This window comes from Leptonychotes weddellii, chromosome 3 (genome assembly GCF_054177405.1).
Source record: "Leptonychotes weddellii isolate Sample4059 chromosome 3, ASM5417740v2, whole genome shotgun sequence".
NCBI classification, from domain to species: Eukaryota; Metazoa; Chordata; class Mammalia; order Carnivora; family Phocidae; genus Leptonychotes; species Leptonychotes weddellii.
The window spans coordinates 122,787,673-122,808,774 of NC_138371.1; the positions used below are offsets into that span (position 1 = coordinate 122,787,673).

At 38.4% G+C, this 21,102-nt stretch overlaps 1 protein-coding gene across 1 annotated transcript in view; it reads right to left on the reverse strand.

Annotated features, from left to right (window-relative positions):
• The window catches only part of RB1 (RB transcriptional corepressor 1), a 151,575-nt gene extending 141,126 nt beyond the window's left edge, over positions 1 to 10,449 (reverse strand). Inside the window, exons 1-2 of the mRNA XM_081815431.1 lie at positions 10,001 to 10,449; positions 7,135 to 7,261 (exon numbers count right to left, since the gene is read on the reverse strand). Coding sequence (XP_081671557.1) covers positions 7,135 to 7,261; positions 10,001 to 10,164 — 291 coding nt within the window. The 5' untranslated portion in view covers positions 10,165 to 10,449. The remainder of the gene's footprint in view (positions 1 to 7,134; positions 7,262 to 10,000) is intronic.
• Between the last annotated feature and the right edge of the window lie 10,653 nt (positions 10,450 to 21,102).

A 21,102-nucleotide genomic window follows, 5' to 3' on the forward strand; every position in this document is an offset into this window, starting at 1 on the left:
CGGGAAGCCTGCTTCTCCCTCTCCCACTCCCCCTGCTTGTATTCCCTCTCGCTGTGTCTCTCTCTGTCAAATAAATAAATAAAGAAATCTTTAAAAAAAAAAAAAAGAACAGTTAATGAAGAAAAGTTTCTCTCAATTATTACAACTAATAATTGAAAGAGGAATGATAAAGTTATCAGATTACCATTTAGCAACCCCCATGGATCCAGTCAATGGTCAACAGTAATCGCTTATAACAAAAAAAGAGACATAACAAGATGTTTGCCTCCCAATGGGCATTCACAAAAATATCTCTGAACTGTACCACCTCTGTATTTCCAGAAAATACAGAGAATTAGACAAATATGTTAAACAATGAAGGATGCAACCTGCAAAATACATACTGTAGGAAATTCTACAGAATAAACCATCCAGTTTCTTCAACAAATAAATTTTAAGAAAAGAAAGGGATGGGGGACAGAAGTAGAAGGTAAAATCTATAGATTAAGAGATTTAAGACACAAGTCAACCAATTACAATATATGAACCTTATTTGAATCCTGATTACAACATGTGAAAAAATTTTATGAAATTGAAAAATTTTGAACACTGGATATTTGATAATAAAAAACTGTCATTGGGGGCGCCTGGGTGGCTCAGTCAGTTAAACGTCCAACTCTTGATTTCAGCTCAGGTCATGACGTCAGGGTCATGAGATCGAGCCCAGCAGCAGGCTCTGCACTGAGCATGGAGCCTGCTTAAGATTCTCTCTCTCCCTCTTCCTTTGCCCCCCCTCCCCATGCATGTGCACACACTCTCTCTCAAAAATAAATAAATAAATAAATGAATAAATAAATAAATAAAATATTCTGTTTTTTTTTTAAGGTTATTAAAAAAAAGAACCTTTTGCAAAGGAGAAGTTATTTGCAAAAGAAGGACTTCAGCTCTGCATGAAGAGGTTTCATACAACTGTAGTACTGTGTAACTTACATGGAATACCTAGTATTACTCCAATTCCAAACTATTCCTTTCAACTATCTTCCTACACATAATGACCCATATCACAAAAACAAATGCCTATATCAAGGGCAATATATTTCAAAGCTCTTGAATATATATACACACACAAAACCCTAAGAGGTTGACATTCAGATGTCATTTCTGCTTTACAGATAAGCAAACTGAGACTTCGAGAATTCACCAATTTACCTAAAATCCTATAGCTAAAATGCAACTACTATAATCAAAAGTGTCCTGCCTCCAGGTCCAAGGCCTTTTCCATTCACCCATGCAGTCATTTAAGATGCAGAAAGAAAATCAAAATTCTAACAACTGATTCACTGTAAGTCACAACATGAACAGCACTCCTGGCCAATTTCTTAATGAAAAGTCCCTTATTTATATGCTATATGCAGTATGAACACAATCTAATATAATGACAGCAATTACATATTACACGCTTATTAAACATTTATGCGAAAAGGGAAAAACACTTTTCTAGACAAAATACCACAAATCTTTCCTTAAATTTTAGAAAAAGTACCACATCAGAATCATTACACATACATTTATAAATTCAACTATTTTCAAGGTTGCTTTGGCTATTTGGGGCCTTTTGTGGTTCCATACAAATTTAAGGATTGTTTGTTCTAAGCTCTGTGAAAAATGCTGTTGGTATTTTGATAGGAATTGCATTAAATGTATAGATTGCTTTGTGTAGTAAAGACATTTTAACAATATTTGTTCTTCCAATCCATAAGAATGGAATGTCTTTCCATTTCTTGGGGTCATCTTCAAATTCTCTCATCAGTGTTTTATAGTTTTCAGAATACAGGTCTTTCACCTCTTTAGTTAGGTTTATTCCTAGGTATTGTTTTTGGTGCAATTGTAAATGGAACCAGTTCCTTAATTTCTCTTTCTGCTGTTTCATTATTGGTGTATAGAAATGCAACAGATTTCTGTATGTTGATTTTGAATCTTGAGACTTTACTAAATTCATACATTAGTTCTAGCAGTCTTTTAGGTTTTCTATATAGAGTACCACGTCATCTGCGAATAGTGAAAGTTTTACTCCTTCTTTCCTGATTTGGATGTCTCTTATTTCTTTCTGTTGTCTGATAGCTGTGGCTAGGACTTCCAGTAGTGACAGTGGTGAGAGTGGACATCCCTGTCTTGTTCCTGACTGTAGAGAAAAAGCTCTGTTTTTCCCCATTGAGGATGATATTAGCTGTGGGTTTTTCTTATATGCCTTGATTATGTTGAGGTTATGTTCCTTCTAACCCTACTTTGTTCAGGATTTTTATCATGAATGGATATTGTACTTTGTAAAATGGGTTTTTTTAATCTATTGAAATAATCATATGGTTTTGATTCCATCTTAAAAAACAAAGCTGGAGGCATCACAATTCCAGATTTCAAGTTATATTATAAAGCTGTAGTGATCAAAACACTATGGTACCAGCACAAAAATAGACACAAAGATCAATGGAACAGAAAACACAGAAATGAACCCACAACTATATAGTCAGTTAATCTTCAACAAAGCAGGAAATAATATCCAATGGGAAAAAAGGCTCTTCAACAAATGGGTCTTGGGAAAACTGGACAGCAACATGCCAAAGATGAAACTGGACCACTTTCCTACACCAAACACAAAAATCAACTGAAAATGGATTAGACACCTAAATGTGAGACCTGAAACCATAAAAATCCTAGAATAGAATGCAGACAGTAACGTCTGATACTGGCCATAGCAACTTCTTTCTAGATATGTCTCCTGAGGCAAGGGAAACAAAAGCAAAAATAAACTATCAGGACTTGATCAAAATAAAAAGCTTCTGCACAGCAAAGGAAACAACAAAACTAAAAGGAAACCTATGGAATGGGAGAAGTTATTTGCAAATGACATATCAGATAAAGGGTCAGTATCCAAAATATATGAAGAACTTATAAAACACCCCCCAAAATTAATAACCCAATTAAAAATGGGCAGAAGACATGAACAGATATTTTTCCAAAGAAGACATACAGATGGCCAACAGATACATGACAGGATGCTTAATCACTCATCATCAAGGAAATACACATTAAACCTACAATGAGATATCACCTCACATCCGTTAAAATGGCTAAAATCAACAACACAAGAAATAACAGGCATTGGCGAGCATGTAGAGAAAAGGGAACCCTCTTGCACTGTTTGTGGGAATACAAACTGGTGTAGCCACTCTGGATAACAGTATGGAGGTTCCTCAAAAAGTTAAAAATAGAACTTCCCTATGATCCAGTAATTGCACTAGTAGGTATTTACCCAAAGAATACAAAAATACTAATTCAAAGGGATATCCCAATGTTTATAGCAGCATTATCTATAATAGCCAAATTACGGAAATAGCCCAAGTGTCCACTGACTGATAAGCAGATAAAGAAGATGTGGAATTTATACAATAGAATATTATTCCCACCATAAAAAAGAATGCAATCTTGCCATCTGCAATGACATAATGCAGCTAGAGAATATTATGCTAAGCAAAATGAGTCAGTCTGAGAAAGACAAATACCATGTAATTTCACTCATTGTGGAATTTAAGAAACAAAACAAATGATCATAAGGGAAAAAAGAGAGAGGGGCAAACCAAGAAACAGACTCTTAACTACAGAGAACTGATGGTTACCAGATGGGAGGTGGGTGGGGGAATGGGTGATATAGGTGATGGGGATTAAGGAAGGTACTTGCTGTGATGAGCACCTGGTGTTGTATGGAAGTACTGAATCACTATACTGTACATCTGAAACTAACATTACACTGTATATTAACTAACTGAAATTTAAATAACTTTTAAAAATTCAAGGATTTTAACTGATTCTTAAATTCTCCTAAAAAATTATATTAATATAAAATTTTCCAGGGTAGTTCTTAAGTCAAATTATTCTGGTTGCATGATCTAATATAGGCATTCATTTACACTAATAAGTGCTTTATGTGCATGAAGTTATTTAATCCACACTATTAACTCCAAGATCCAGAAATTAGTCATTTTTACAAATAACAAAAGTGAGGCCTGGATATTTTAGGTAACTTGTTTAAGATCATGGAGCTAGTAAATGGTAGAACTGAGACTTCAGTCAGTCTGTCTGATGACAAATCCTTGCTCTTAACCCACCCTCTATTCCAATAAACATCAACTACTTTCAGTTGCCAAAAAAGAGTTCCCTTAGTTACTACATTTTTCTTCTTGTTTAAAAGAAGATAGCCAACTGTTATCTAGAATAGCTAGAATGGAATAGCTGCATCAGAAATGGGTCCATTTGTCATAACATTCACTTCTCTGCACAAGCTCTGTCACATTCTCCCTTAGAAATGATTGTATAATCAGAGGTTAAATTCTCAGGCCAACCCTCAAAAACTTGACTATCATTTAAAATAATATTTCTAGGTAAACATCTGGTAATTATAATAGGACAATACCACATCCTCCTCTGTCATACACCCCTGCAAAAAACAGGTACCCAATATACCAAAGATAACACGAAATTCCTTCCTGTCTTCCTCCAGCACACAACCAAGGATGATTTCACATCCCCTAGTCCCATCATGAGCTCCATTAGGAAAGGAGATTTAAACTGTGCCAGTTACTATGGAAGGTAAGGACAAAGCCAGGATAAAAGCATAGAATAAGAAAGTAGTAACATTTATTCATACTTGTAGTCAAGTCTGAAGATACTATTACTGTTACAGTTCAGTACAAAAACAGTTTTGTGTGAACTAGGCTGGAAGCCTAACTACTATATTGTACTTACAAAGAGATTGGGAACATGACCCACTCATAAATTGGAAACTACCAATATTCCCCAATGCTCTCCATAATCTGCTGCTCCTTCCCAACTTTCTGAAAACTAAAAGCCTAGCATTTGTGAGCAAGAGGTGAAGGAGCTATGACTCCCTGTAACTGCATATGCACAAAAAAAGCTTTGTACATGAAGTACCCAAATCAGTGGAAGTACAGATGCTTTGGGAAGATAATACCAAAGTCATTCATCCAAGATACTTCAGTATTCCTCCCTTTTTAGTAAGGAGTTCCAGATTATGTTCAGGTCTTTGAAACTGGATTCATTTTCTCTTTTTTATTACCAGAGGTTATGCACTGAATGCTTGTGTCCCCCAATTCATATGCTTAAAGCCTAATGCCCAATGTAAAGGTATTAGGAGTTGTGGCCTTTAGGAAGTGATTAGGTCATGAGGGCTCTGTCCTCATGATTGGGACCAGTGTCCTTATAAAAGAAGCCTGAGAAAACTCCCACCCCTTCCGACTTGTAAAGCCAATGACAAGGTGCTATCTATGAAGGAGGAAGAGAGCCCTCACACAGACACAGGAATCTGCCAACACCATGATCTTGGACTTCCCGGCCTCCTGAACTGTAAGAAATAAACTTCTGTTGTTTATAAGCTACCCAGTCTGTGGTATTTTGTTAAAATAGTCCAAATGGACTAAGATACTAGAATTTTTTTAATGGTTTTAAACATTTTTATGGGATGTACATTAACATATTTTGCTGTGTTAATCTGATCAGTAAAAACAAACAGACATGTACAATAATACAATGCTAAAAAGAAAGTAAATTCATTAAAAGTGTCTGTCTGGAGTGTAATTTAACAATAATTCCCAAAAGATTTATAAATGTTCATAGCTGTTGACTCAGTAATTCAACTTGTAAAAATGTATTCTAATAATCAGATTCATTCATTAATTTATTTAACAAACTATCAAGGACTTACCTTGTGCCAGGCATTATTCTTATGAATAAAGATGTTTATCACATCATATTACAGTGCCAAAAAGTTGTGGGGAAAAAATGTCCAATAATAGTAAGAGTTTTAGCAAATTAAAATATATCTAATGTATAAAATATTATAGTACCATTGGAAACATTATCAAATACCAAAAAAATATTTAACAACATAATAAAATACTCATAAAAAAAGAAAAAAAATTTAAAACAAGATACAAAACTATTATATGTAACTATATATAATTACATGTATGATCCCAAATCTGTGTTTTAAATGACCAAGCCAGGGACCTTGATCGAGTTACTTAACCTCACTCTATTTCAGTATCTTCTAAAACATCAAGATTTTACATTTTACATGTAAAATAAAAATTTTCTATTTCATATCTCAATGGACTGTTGAATGAGTTATTTTTTTAAATGCTTATAATATTCTCCCAGTACATATAAAGCACTAGTAATTATTTGCTGGTGTTATTGGTAGTAGTAATATTACATATACACACATATATTTATGCAAAGAAAAAAAGGAAAGAAATATATCAAATGCTATCAAAGATTCTAAATTCTAACAAAACTAATTCTGAAACAATCAGGAATTCTGAACACTACATATTATGAGATACTAAAAATTATAAGGTATGGCTTTGTTTTTTAAAAAGTCTTTGTATCAGAGTGAAGTATGTATGAATAAAATATGATAGCTAAGATTTGCTTTAAAATACTTTGGAGGGGTTTACCTGTGGAGATTTTTTAAAATTTTTAATGCTATCAGATGTATGTTATTTACCTCTGTGTAACAAAATTATTACTTGCTTTTCTTTTCTTTATGTTTTTCTATTTTCCAAATTATCTAGAGTAATTCAAAATTATTTTTTAAATGAGAAAATTTTGGGGGCGCCTGGGTGGCTCAGTCGGTTTAGCGTCCAACTCTTGGGTTTTGGCTCAGGTCATGATCTCAGGGTCCTCAGATCGAGCCCTACATTGGGCTCTGTGCTCAGCAGAGTCTGCTTAAGATTCTCTGTCTCCTTCTCAGGGTTTTAGAGGGGAGGGGGGTGGGGGGAATGGGTTCGCCCGGTGATGGGTATTAAGGAGAGCACGTATTAAATGGAGCACTGGGTGTCATACACAAACAATGAATCATGGAACACTACATCAAAAACTAATGATGTAATGTATGGTGACTAACATAACATAATAAAATAAAATTTAAAAAAAAAAAAAAAGATTCTCTGTCTCCCTCCCGCTCTGCCCCTCCCTGTGCTCAGGCTCTCTCTCTCTCCCTCTAACATAAATAAATAAAATTTTCTTTAAAAAAAAATAAAATGAGAAATTTTTTTCAAAAAATGTTAAGGAAATCCTCACCAATACTCCATCCACAGACGAAACTTTCTCCCACGTTAACCAAGCTCTTTCTCTGACATGATCTGGTATCTTTAATTTCTGACATAATGCAGTAAAATCAGGTTCTTCGGTTTCTTCAAACACAAGCCTACCAGATAAAAATAGACATATAATAGGGATATACTTACAAATCAAACTAATTAAGTAAACATTTCTTTCAATGGTTTGCATATAACAGCGCTGTTCTGAAAAAAAAAAAAGCATCACTAAATACTTTAAAATCTTATTTATCTTTGAAAAAAATTACAGGTAGAATTTAAACATGTTTATCTTTTTCATAGTCTTTCCAACAAAAATACAACACAGTGAAAGATGTTTGCTGGCCTGGTGAATCACATACAGTTCAAAAAGCAAAACAGTTTTGTAAAAGTATGATAGCTAAAGCTGTATAGGAAAATTGGGATGACAATAACAGCACAAAGAAGAAAGCCCATATATAACATTACAGAATCAATTTAGTATCAGCGACTTTGCTAAAATGCAGTCTACAACTTATCAATGTCTCACATAATCTCCACCTACTAGCATTTCTTACATGACGATTAACTTAACATAAATTACTGCTATGCTTATTTCAGCCTTTTCTCTTTGATCCTCCTTACCCAAGATAGGTAGTCAATAAATTCTTGTTGGCTAGTTCCTTTTCATTCATTTAATGTCTATCTCACACCTAATAATAATAATATGAGGAATACTGAATAATTTTTGAGTATTTACTCTAGTCCTGTCTGTACAAAGCACTTTAGGTGCATAGTTTCAGTGGAATCCACACATCAGCCTATTAGATAAGTATTCTTATTATCCTTGTTTTACAGATAAGTACCAAATCAGAGAAGTTAAAGTACTCACTCGAGGTAATGGCCAGTAAGTGGGAAACCCAACAGTTTAATTTAATTTAACTTTTAATCCATGCCTTTGACCACTATTCCAGACTGCCAACCCTCTTTCAAAACATAATTAACTTTTGATTATGTCAACAATGAAGGTGAAGTCCTGTTCCTAGTGAAGGTTTTCCTTCCAACTTCACTACTTAGGCCAGATATAACGCAACAGAAAGAAGATCTCAACTGTCAAGGCAGAAACAGACTCTGTCACTGAAAGTGCAGGTGGAGTGGGCCCTGAATCCATCCCTAAGCAAGTTGCTAGGCTTCGGATTGCCTGTCACTAGTTTTTACCCTTGCTAAGCAGCTAATCTACAGAGTTCAACTGCCCATACTAGTAAAACCTTTTGTGGGTATTGATACTCAAGAGTAGAGTGTATCTTGTATGCTTTTGACTTACAGGAGATTTTTTGATAGTTCCATCGTTTAAAAGTATATAACATAATGTTGGGGTGGGGAAGAAAGGCATTCTTTTCCCCGGTGATGGCCATAATTTCAGTATTTCTGGGTTACCCTATAATAACTGGATAACATGGAATTCTTTAGAGTAGATTTACTGCTTTTTCCAAATGAAAAATTTCAAGTATTGGATACATCAGACCTTAATCAGAAATTAAATTTGTCTTCTCCCAGAACATCCTAGACTTTTTTTTTTCGTGAGTGTGATTTTTAACTCACACATTAAGACAATCCATTTAAACATATGTATTTTTAATAGCCTTTCACAGGCCATCCCAAAAGCCCATTCCAATTTTTAACAATTTGTCTGAACTCTGTTAGTGCCTGGCAAGTTGAAAGAATAGGACTTGGTAATGGGCTGGAACAGGGGAGGAAGAGGTGAGGGACTGAAAGGAATCCCATTCCTCCGAAATCGATATGTAGTCTCAAGGTAGAACCAGTACTGACAATAATAATGGCAATCATACTCTTTCAATCTTAGCTTCTTAACTATAAAGTATCACAATCAAGAAAAATAGGAATGTTGCAATGAAATAAATACCCCCCGTCATGTTCGACTTCATTATCATGGACTCGCCTAAAGTTAGATACCACTTGGGGGGAAAAAAAGTTTCATGTGAGCACAAGAACATCACTAATTTTGTACCCCCCCCCAAAAAATGAGAGGACACAAGGTTGTTTCCTGGCTCAAAGGCAAAATGAAAGAAATAATGAAAAATGCTTAAGATTAATAATATACAAGAGTTTTATGCGACGGGAATAAAAGAAAAAGTTGAGAAACTTTTAAGCATTTAGACTAAACGTCTTACAAAACTTTTTCCCATACACCAGTTCCTCTCAAGAGTTATGTTCCTCCAGTAACTACCGATGGCTCTGAATATAAGGGAGCGCCACAAAAACACCTCAGCCGAGTATCCTGGGGGCAACTGACACGCAGGACCCTGGACTTCACGTCCGATGGCTTTCCCGGTTGGCCTCTCCCAGGACTGGGCTTCAGATGCAGTGCACGCCCAGAGGAAAACACTTTCAGCTGTTGCATCGCAGAACACCAAAAGAGAAAGTCAAACGACCACCGAAATACTACAGATCTCAACAGGAGACAAACTCTCCAGCAGACACTAGTCAGTCCTTTTTCTTTTTTGCCTCTGATGGGGCCTCTAAATCACCCGCCGCCTGCAAGCCTTTCCGCCTAGAGGAGGGAAGGCGGCACCTGTCACTTTGCTCAGGGACCCGAGCCCCACCCGCCCGACACCTGTCAAGCTGGAGCCGAGACCCTTCCCGGCTTCCCTCCCCTCGTTCCCGAACCCAGACCCCTGTCACCCTCCTCCAGGCGCTCCGCGGTGGTGGGGGACACGGGAGGACCCTCCTCCCGCCCGGAGGCGGCCGCCGGCAGAGACGCGCCCCCGCCTAGACGCCGGGGCGCCCGCCCCAACGCACTCTCGGGGCGCCCTTCTCTCGTGGCGGCCGCCGCGGTTCTGCTCGCTCACCTGGGCAGAGGCAGGTCTTCGGGGCCACTGTCCTGCTCGGGGTCCTCCTCAGGAGGGGGCGGCGGCGGCGGGGGTTCGGCGGCGGCTGCGGCGGCGGCAGCGGCGGCAGCGGCGGCGGCAGCGGCGGCGGCGGCTGCTGCTCTCCGGGGGGTTTTGGGCGGCATGACTCCCCCCCAGGGCAGGAGCCAGTGAATGGTGGCGAAGAGCCGGGGAAGGAGGACGCGCGCACGTCGGGGCACGCCCCGTCCTCTCCCGACTCCCGTTACAAAAATAATTTGAACGTCCCCTGAGAAAAACCGGACGAGCCCTCCCCCGCCCGGCAACCGAGCCCCGCGTCCAACCGCGGGAAAACGTCACTTCCGCCCGCGGCGTCACGTCCGCGAGGCTCCCGGGCCCGCCGGCATCGGGAGGGAACCGGGGTGCCGAGCGGTGCGCCGGGCGGGGGCGCGAGGTCGAGCGGGCTGGGCGTGGACCCCCGGCCTGGGCCAAGGCACCCTCCCTGAGGCAGCCGCCGCCGCCCGGACGTGTCTCCGCTCCAAACTCTCCTTTTCAGGCCTGGGTGCCGGTAACGGGGCACCGCACGGTCTGGCGGGTGAGATTGGGCCCCATTTTTATCTGTGGGCTGATCTGGGGCTGCAGTTCAGGCCCCGCCGGGAATATCGAGCGTGAGCACCCTGGGCGGTCACGCCCCTCTCCCTCCGTGGGCGGCGCCCTCCCTCTCTAGCACGCTCCTCCCGCCCAATCCGTTGGGCAGAATCGGCCAAAACAAAAACAAACGTTTGTAGAGCACCTAACAGAAAGTGAATTTTGACGATCACTGGGAGTTATAAGGTGTAGAACAATTACTGGCCTTTTAGGGTCACTGTTCACAGAAGGGGAGTGGGGGAGTGGGTAAAGAACAAATTATAGTGTGATAAATGTTTTAATAGCGGTGTCAAAACGGGAGGCACCAACGAAACGTCTAAGGGACATCTTCAGAGAAGCGGTGGCAGCTCAATAGAAGTTTGCCAGGCACACCTAACATGTAAGGAGGGCTTACTATGTACCAGGGATTGTGCTGGCCATTTTAACTATCTTAATCCTGGGTCCTGGGGTCTATTACCCGCCCCCCACCCCGTCCTGTAGTGCTCACTGCTCAGCGGGAAGCCTGCTTCTCCCTCCGCCTGCAGCTTCCCTTGCTTATGCGCTCTCTCTGTCAAATGAATAAATAAAATCTTTAAAAAAAAAAAAAAATGCACCAAGAAAAGAGGAGCATGCGCAAAGGTACAAAGACCTCAGAGAAGAGCTTGCTGGAAGAGCTTCTACCATCCAACATTGGTTTAGAAGCTACGTGTCTTCTCTCGTAATATTTACTATAATAATAGACTGTCTAGTATGAATACATGTTTTCTTCTCTTTGGCAGACCCAGCAGATTGCTCTGTCAGAACTTCCCAACTGAGGCACTGTGAATAAAATGTAGTTGTGTTCTTATGTGAACCCCCTCATCCTTGGAAGAGCTGACCAGGGTTGAGACAGCAGGAGCCTTCAGTCAAGTCAGGGTTGCAAACCTCTTGGGTTTATCTTAGCCAGTTGTACAGTGGATTACCATTTTCTGTATATACCATGATATATATGTCAGGATGTGAAAAGAGTTGGCAGTCACTGGCCTACTCAACAGCCAGTCTTGCCTAAGTTCAGAAGCCATCTGTTGGGGGCCAAAAGTTTGTCAGGAAGTAGGGCCCAAACCCAGCCCCAGCTCCAGAGAATGAACAGCATCAAATCGGTAATCCTCTTCACCTTGCCAGGGATTAGTGTAGGTAGGAGCTCAGGATGTAGTTTTGGTCTTTGCAAGATCGAAGATTGTCTGCTGGCAGCCTGATAAAATCAGATACAGAGCTGACACGGTTCTTCTACCTTTACCTATTATCATGAGAATGTGACACTGAAACAGTCGCCGCAGCCATTGTGACTTCAGGCAAGCTGACCTGAGGATAAGGCAGAAATGTTAATGATGTTGCAGTAGTAATATCAAAAACATCTGCATCCTCCGTGACAAACGAGTCTCTGATTTGACCCACCCTGGAGCTGACCTCAACTGAGCTGGGGTTTTCAGTTGTTTACACCAGAAAGCATTATGACTAATAATATGCATCCTATGAGCCCCTTCAGGGTAGAGACCAAATCTTAGGCTTTGTTGTAGCCTTATAGTAGCCAGCAGGGTTAGGCACCCAGGAAATGCTTGTTTGCTAACAGTAGAGAGGCCAGGAGAGCAGAGGAAAGTTCTGGGAACTGAAGTAAACTCTGTATGTAGATCTGACTTTCTTTAAAACCAGTTTATCAACCTCTGGATTTACCACAGTTGTGATAAATCAAAGACAGATTTCTCAATTTACAAAAGGTTGTATGTCTTTACCATGGATTAATTTAACTATGTTTCTCTACTACATTTAAAATCCTTACACACAACTCAGGAACATTGTGTCGATCAGAAGTTTTATATCTCCCACATGGCTTTCTGTTGCACAACCAAAGAAATATTAGAAATTCTGCAGATTCGGGCGCCTGGGTGGCTCAGTTTGTTAAGCGACTGCCTTCGGCTCAGGTCATGATCCTGGAGTCCCTGGATCGAGTCCTGCATCGGGCTCCCTGCTGGGCGGGGAGTCTGCTTCTCCCTCTGACCCTCCCCCCTCTCATGTGCTCTCTCTCATTCTCTCTCTCTCTCAAATAAATAAATAAAATCTTTAAAAAAAAAAAAAAATTCTGCAGATTCTTAAAAGATGCTTTTCCTGATCTTCCTCCAACAGTGAAATCACTCTTTTAAAGGTTACCTATGTCCTACTTGTTCATTCAATGACTTCTTTCTGATCTTCATTCTACTTGACCTTTCTTGCAGTTAACACAGTTAACCACTTCCTCTTTCTTAAAACTTCCCTAGTTTTCCACAAATCCGTGGTCTCCTTTTCTTCCTCCTCCTCCCTTCTGTTCCTTTGTAAACTCCTCACTGGTTCTTCTCCGACTTCAGTGCAGGTTCCCTAGAGCAGCATGACTCAAAGTGTGTTCTTTAGACCACTGCCAGTTTGCTTATATCTTATCCACAAGGAAATAAGCACAGAAATTAAGAGTAAGTGCTTAGCAGCGTTGATAGCGATTTAATATTTCAGCTATATCCGGGCACATGATCTTTGAACACCTCTCATTAAACAGAATATGGAACAGTTCAGGTGTTTCGCAACCTCTGTGGTTGCAGGTGGCATGACTGTGTCCTTGTCCTGTGCAGGAGGACCATGTTATTAGGAGTAAAATCTTAAGGTTAGTTTGTTAATGTAACCCCAAAGTGAATACAAATCTATGAAAGTGTACATATCTGTTTACTTTTCTAACTTGTTATATTGACAGTCATTTTAATTTTTAATCAAGCCTGTTTTTTGAAATTCATAGCTACATTAGGGAAGTAAAATTTGTATTATTTGTTTTTAACCCTAAATTATGGATGGTGAAATAAGCCTTACTGTCCTGTTTTGTCCAGAAAAGACACATGTCAGTAGTATGTTAGTAATAATAGTAGTAAACCAAACAATGACCAGAGAAGTGATTCTAAAGAATTAAAGATCCAAGTGTTTTTACTAATTTTATTCAGAAGTATCATCCCCCTTCTATTGAGTTCATAGCCAAAACTCATAGTAAAGTACTAAAACTGTAACTGACTGAAGAAGGAATAAGGCCATCAAAATTCAGTAGTATTCACATATAAAATATAAAGAAACTAATTATGAGTTTGATAAAACATTTGGAATTTTTATTTTCCATGCAAATAATCTCCACACATAGGGAATTCATGGATCCAGAATCCATTTCTTTAACTGAAGGATACTTTAAATGTAACTATAACTTAGTAGGACAAATTTTTGGAACTGATAAAGAATTGATACTATTACTGATAAGGAAGATGAATTTTGAAACAAGCATTATTTGTTCCATTTTGGGTAAAAATTAAAAGGGAATGTCCTGAGCTTGCTGAAATTGTTTTAAAATCACTTCCATTCCCTTAAACATATCTTTTGAGAGACTAATTTCTCTACTATGAGTGTTACTGAGTAAAACATAGAAACAGTTTAGATACATAATATCTCCTGCTAGAGGCATTGTCAGCAATCCAACCTAATTTAGGTAGTTTAACACAAGAAACACATTCATTTGGGGCGCCTGGGTGGCTCAGACGGTTAAGCGTCTGCCTTCGGCTCAGGTCATGATCCCAGGGTCCTGGGATCGAGTTCCGCATCGGGCTCCCTGCTAGGCGGGGAGCCTGCTTCTCTCCCTCTGCCTCTGCCTCTCTCTCTGACTTTCATGAATAAATAAATAAATAAGATTAAAAAAAAAAAAAGAAACACATTCATTTGTCATGTTAAAATCTAACTACTGACAAATTTAAAACATTAAATATAGCATTTAATATGGGAAAATTGTTCCTTCACTACCAACTTTTTATTTAGTTGTTATGACTCTGGAATGATAAAAAAACTAACCATGTATTAGCAACTCTTTATATTAATCACCTATATGCACACTTTCAGTGAACAAAGTAGTTTTTGTAGTTTCTTCTTTTATGCTATGTAATTTTTTGTTCTTTGATTTTGAAACGTAATTTTATATCTGTTGAAAATACTAAAAAATGTGAGTTTGGAATTGGTGTGCCTTTTTGTTTTCATTTCATTTTTCAAGTATTTTTAAAGGTTTTATTTTGCAGAAGTATTAATTCATGAAATTAAAAAGAAAAGAAAGGTCCTTCACAGATAGTGTGAGATAACAGTGGCCTAAAAGATTCTCACCTCTCCTCTCATTTTCCTCTGTTTAATTTCCATGACTTAAATCACCTCCATATATGTATGTTCTTAGATTCTTTCAGATTTCAAAAAACAGAGATTCACTTAATCAGGATTGTTGATTAGTTTAGGGGGGAAAGTGAAAGAGACAAAAAACTAAAAAATAAGAGTCCCTCCTGCTACATTCATGTACTTTGTCATCCATCCAATAGCTGGCTCCCATCCTTCCTGCCTCTGTGAACGTTGTTAGTCTTCATCTCTTTATAATTTTCTCCTGCCACAATGACCCCCTCTCCACGTCACTAATTCACATTCCTCAGGAGAGAGAATATGATTGTTTCCCCTCCTAAACTGTAATTTACATTAGCAGGACCAGATAACATAATTGGCATGACCCAGTGCAAAATGAAAATGTAAGGCCCCTTTTTCACAAATTATTGAGATTTTCAAGATAGTGAGTGTGGAACATTAAACGAAGCACAATGCCTTTCTAAATGGAGTCTTATAAAACTGCACAGCTCACCTGCCCATAAAGCCAGCCATGTCCATGACAGTACATCTATATCTGTTCTGCTAACTAGGGTGTCCGCATTCCTAGCATGAGCCCATGACACTGAGCAATCAATTGGGCTTGATACCAAGTGGTACTAGTTTGGGACTATATCATTGTTTTAGTTTCTCCTCCTTCCCTGCCCACTCCCCTTTGCCTTCACTCCTATCTCTCTCAAATTGCACTCAGTCTCTATCTTCTAGAGAACCAAAGCTAAAAGACTTGGCTCCAAAGTGTCCCAAAGACATTCAGGATGGGATATCAGAGTTGGCTTAATCACTGGTCTTACAGCAATAAAGACCGAAGCATGGTACGTGGGTAGTAAGTGGGGCCACACAGTGGTATCATAATTACTAAGCCTCCCCACCTGTGGCCCAACAGGATGCAGTGCACCTAGAAGGTGGAGCATTGGAATGTGTAGAGGCTGTGATGCTTGAGCAGTATGGCGATAATAATTGTAGGGATTGGGATGGATTCTGTTACTGGAATTGTATACTTTGTAAAAGAAAATGATACCTCAGGGTAGTCAACTGTCACCTTAAGGCACACTGAGAAGGGCAGAAGGCTTCCATTGGCAGTTTTTTAAAAGATTGTGATTTTGATGTAAATTATTTTTGCTTTTGTCTTTCTTGCCGAAGGAGACATATCCAGAAAAATATTGCTAAGGTCAATATCCAAGAGATTACTACCTATGGTTTTCATCTAAGAGTTTGACGGTTCCAGGTCTTACATTTAGGTTTTACTGCATTTTGAGTTTATTTTTGAGTATGGTTTAAGAAAGTGGTTCAGTTCAACCATTTTTTTTTTTTTTTGGATGTAGCTTTCCAGTTTTCCCAGCACCATTTATTGAAGAGACTGTCTTTTACCCATTGTATATTCTTGCCTCCTTTGTTGTAGATTAATTGACCATATAAATTGTAGGCTAACTGATCATTAAATGACCACAGATAATTGACCATACAGGTTTTATTACTGGCCTTTGTGTTCTGTTCCACTGATCTGTCTATTTTTGTGCCAGTACCAAACAGTTTTCATTACTATAGCTTTGTAGTATAGCTTGAAATCTGAGATTGTGATACCTCCATCTTTGTTCTTCTCTCTCCAGATTGCTTTGGTTATTTGAAGTCTTTTCTGGGTACATACCAATTTTAGGATTACTTATTTTAATTCTGTGAAAAATACTATTGGTATTTTGATAGAGATTGCATTGAATCTGTAGATTGCTTTGGATAGCATGGACATTTTAACAATATTAATTCTTCCAATCCATGAGCATAGTACATCTTTCCATTTGTTTGTGTGGTCTTCAGTGTCTTTCATCAGTGTTTCAGATACAGGTCTTTCACCTCTTTGGTTAAGTTTATTTGTAGGTATTTTATTCTTTTTGATGCAATTGTAAATGGGATTTACAATTTGTTTTGTTAATTTCTCTTTCTGCTTCATTATTAGTGCATAGAAACAACAGATTTCTGTATATTAATTTTGTATCTCATAACTTCACTGAATTCATTTATCAGTTCTAATAGTTTTTTTGGTGGGGTCTTTAGGCTTTTCTATGTATAGAAAACCCTAAAACCTTTTTCTTTGGGAATGTAAAACACAAAACAAACAAAAAACCAGAAACAGACTCATTAATATAGAGAACAAACTAGTTATTGCCCAAGGGAAGAAGTGTGGGGTGATGGCAACATAGGTGAATGGTGGCAGTGATAAAAGCATTGCATGGGCCAGAAAATAGGGACTCCTCAGTAATTCTGATCCATCTAGATTAATGGCCATTGCTGAATTCCCAACTTGCCACTTGTAGATACCGAAACTGAGCCTTTAATATGCCATTACTTTTTGAGAAGACCAGTCGGCCACTTGATGGCAGATTGATTATATTGGACCCCTTCTACCTTGGAGGAAGCACTAATGCATCCTTATCAGAACTGGTACCTAATCTAGGTATGAATTTGCTTTCCTTGTCCTCAGTGCCTCTGCCAGCACCAATATTCAAGAATTTATGGAAGCCTGATATATTGACATGGTTTCTCTCACAATAATGGCTCAGACCAGAGAATATATTTTATGACAGAAAAGGGGAAACAACAAACAGAGGCCCATGGTCTTAACCATGTAACTCATCTATATTAGCTAGATTTTTTTGCATAGCAAAATATTCCAGACAGTGCAGAGTTGGGGAATGCCCTCCAAGATATAGTATATGCACTGAACCAACAGCTAATATATAGTACTATGTCCCCCCGTGACTAGAAATAGGGGTGCAAGAAAAAAAGAGTGGAGGTAGGATTAACCCCTTGTAGTGGAAGGATGCTGTTGGTGCTTTGCTTAAGTGTCCTTTACCTACTCGCACACTCATCCCTCAGCTGCTATTAGTATAGACTGAGAATTGTCCTTAGCCAAATGGGAGCTGCCTCATCCATGACATCTACCCCCGTCCCTGCCCCACTGCTGACAGACATTGGCCCATGATAGACTGACATGAGGGTACAAAAGAATAGAGGAGAGAGACATGAAGATTATCAATTACGACCTTGATATTATCTTCATCAGCAGGGACTTTACCTTGTTTCGTTAACCTTCTTGCCTTAAGTCTTTCCATGGTGGTTGGATATCATCTTGAACAGGACTCTGTGATGAAATGAACCTGTTCGTTCCCCCTTAGGGAGGAAGTGAAGGATCTACTCACAAAAATTGATGCTTCTATTGTAGTATGGGGTGAATATAATGGGAAGCATGAATGAAAATGAGTGGTGAAAAAGATGCATTTTATTAAACACTGTACTCAGATGCTCTTGGCCTCACCAGCCCCAGGGCCATTAGCCACTTGTTTTGTCCCAGACAACATTGTGATAGCCAACACCTGTTGGACTATGCTATTGCGGCAACAGACTTCACATTAGCACAACTTGATGGTTAGCTCACTTTATAACCAAACAATACTGCGTCTCACCTCCTGCCCTGGAGTTTTTCTGTTGGTAAAAGACAAATGAGATGCTGCAGGACTTGTCAGTGCCTACACATGAACAACCCAGAAATGTGTGGGATTCAATGTCCATGAGGAAAAATTTTGACAAGGGGGTCTAGCAGATAAATTCTCTGTCTTCTTCTCAGAAGTTTGTTCTGGGATAAGGGTCATTTATATTACCTCTTGAAAGATGCTCCCATGAGACTGAACAATTAATTGCATTTCATACTGAGTGATGGCAAGTTCATAGAAGAAGCAGTGGAGTGCATATACATATAGAAAATGGGCACAAAGGATGAATAACAATGCAAAGATTGTTTCTCCTCACTAATTTTATTTTTACACAATAAATCTAGGTTTGTATAATTGTACTATGTATGATGTTTAGTAATAAGAAAAAATGATATGATTTGTAATTTAAAAATGTAATTTAAAAATGTATACAATCACTGTTGTGAAGTTCTTACATTATATGTAAAGTATATGCAGTATATGCATAATATCGATTCATCAGAGATGCATATTATAATCACTATACCAACCAGCCTCCAAAAAACTGAAAGAAGATATAATTGAAAAGCAAATAGGCTTCAACTGAAAGGCAGTACTAATCGGGCTGGATAAAAAAGTAAGACATAATGATATGCTATTTACAAGAGATTTACTTTAAACACAAAGACATGACTAAGTTAAAGTGATGGACATAAACTGCCATGCAAACACTAATCATAAGAAAGTTAGAGTACCTAGGACTTACAGTACTCTGTTAAATAACTGGTGAGAATGGACATCCCTGTCATGTTCCTGACCGTAGAGGAAAAGCTCTTGGTTTTTCCCCATTGAGGAGGATATTAGCTGTGGGTTTTTCATAGATGACCTTGATTATGTTGAGGTATGTTCCCTCTAGCCCTACTTGGTTGAGGGTTTTTACCATGAATGAAATATTGTACTTTGTCAAATGCTTTTTTTTTTTTTTTTTTGCATCTACTGAAAGGATCATATGGTTCTTATCCTTTCTTTGGTTAGTGTGGTGTATCAAGTTGATTGATTTGTCAAGTTGATTGATTTGTGAATATCGAACCACCCTTGAAGCCCAGGAATAAATCCCACTTGATCATAGTGAATGATTCTTTTAATGTACTGTTGGATTCAGTTTGCTGGTATTTTATTGAGGATTTTTGCATCCATGTTCAGGGATGTTGGCCTGTAGTTCTCTTTTTTAGTAGAGTCTTTATTTGGTTTTGGTATCAGAGTAATGCTGGCCTCATAGAATGAATTTGGAAGTTTTCCTTCCATTTCTATTTTTTGTAACAGTTTGAGAAGAATAGGTATTAACTCTTCCTTAAATGTTTGGTGGAATTCACCTGTGAAGCCATATGGCCCTGGAATTTGCTTGTTGGGAGATTTTTTATTATCGATTCTATTTCTTTGCTGGTTATTGGTCTGTTCAAGTTTTTTATTTCTTCCTTGAATTGTAAGTATTTTTTATGTGTTCTAGATATATGATTTGCAAACATTTTTTCCCATTTTAAAATTGTCTTTCCACTCTCTTAATTGTGTTTCTTAAAGCACAAAAGTTTAATTTTTATCAAGCCCAATTAATTTTGTTTTGTTGCTTGTGTTTGTGGTGGCTTAGCTAAGAAATCAATCAGTGCCTAGAGCAAGATCATAAGGTTTTATTCTGTTTTCCTCTGAGAGTTTTGTAGTTTAGCTCTTACACTTAGGTCTTTGATTCATATGAGCTGATCTTTGTCTATAATGTGAAGGAAGAGTCCAACTTCATTCTTTTGTATGTGGATACTAGCTGTCACACCACCATTTGTGGAAAAGAATGTTTGTTTGTTTGTTTGTTTGTTTTCTATATTGAATTGTCTTGGCACCCTTGTTGAAAATCAGTTGACCAGAAATGTGTTTATTTCAGTTCTGTTCTACTGATCTATGTGTTTATCCACGTCTGTACCACACTATCTTGATTACTGTAGTTCTGTAGTAAGTTTTAAAGTAGGAAAATGTGAGTGCTCCAACTTTCTTCCTTATTTTTGAAGAATTCTTTGATGATTCTGAAATTTCATTTACATATGAATTTTAGATCTGCTTGTAAATTTCTGCAAAAAAGCCAGTTGAGATATAATAGGGATTGCTTTGACATGTAGGTCAGTTTGGGGAATATTTCCATCTTAACTTTGCCATAGTAAGTCATATGACGCATAAACATGAAATGTCTTTCCATTTAATGAGGCTTCTTTATTTTCTTTAAGCAATGTCTTATAGTTTTCAAAATATAAGTATTACACTATTTAGTTAAATTCATTTATAAGTATTTTATTCTTTTGGTACTATTGCAAATGGACTTGTTTTCCTTATTTTATTCTTTTTTTTTAAGATTTTATTTATTTAACAGAGAGAGACACAGCGAGAGAGGGAACACAAGCAGGGGGTGTGGGAGAGGGAGAGGGAGAAGCAGGCTTCCCACTGAGCAGGGAGCCTGACGTGGGGCTCGATCCCAGGACCCTGGGATCATGGCCTGAGCTGAAGGCAGACGCTTAAGGGCTGAGCCACCCAGGCGCCCTTTTCCTATTTTATTCTTAGCTTGTCATTGTTTTTAAGGAATTTCCTAGGACTTTTTTTTTTTAATATACAAGATCATATCATTTGAAAATAGAGATCATTTTACTTCTTCCTTTCCAATCTGAATGCCTTTTATTTTATTTTCTTGCCTAACTTCCCAGGTTAGAACCTTCAATACAATGTTGAACAGAAGTGGTGAGAACAAACACCCTT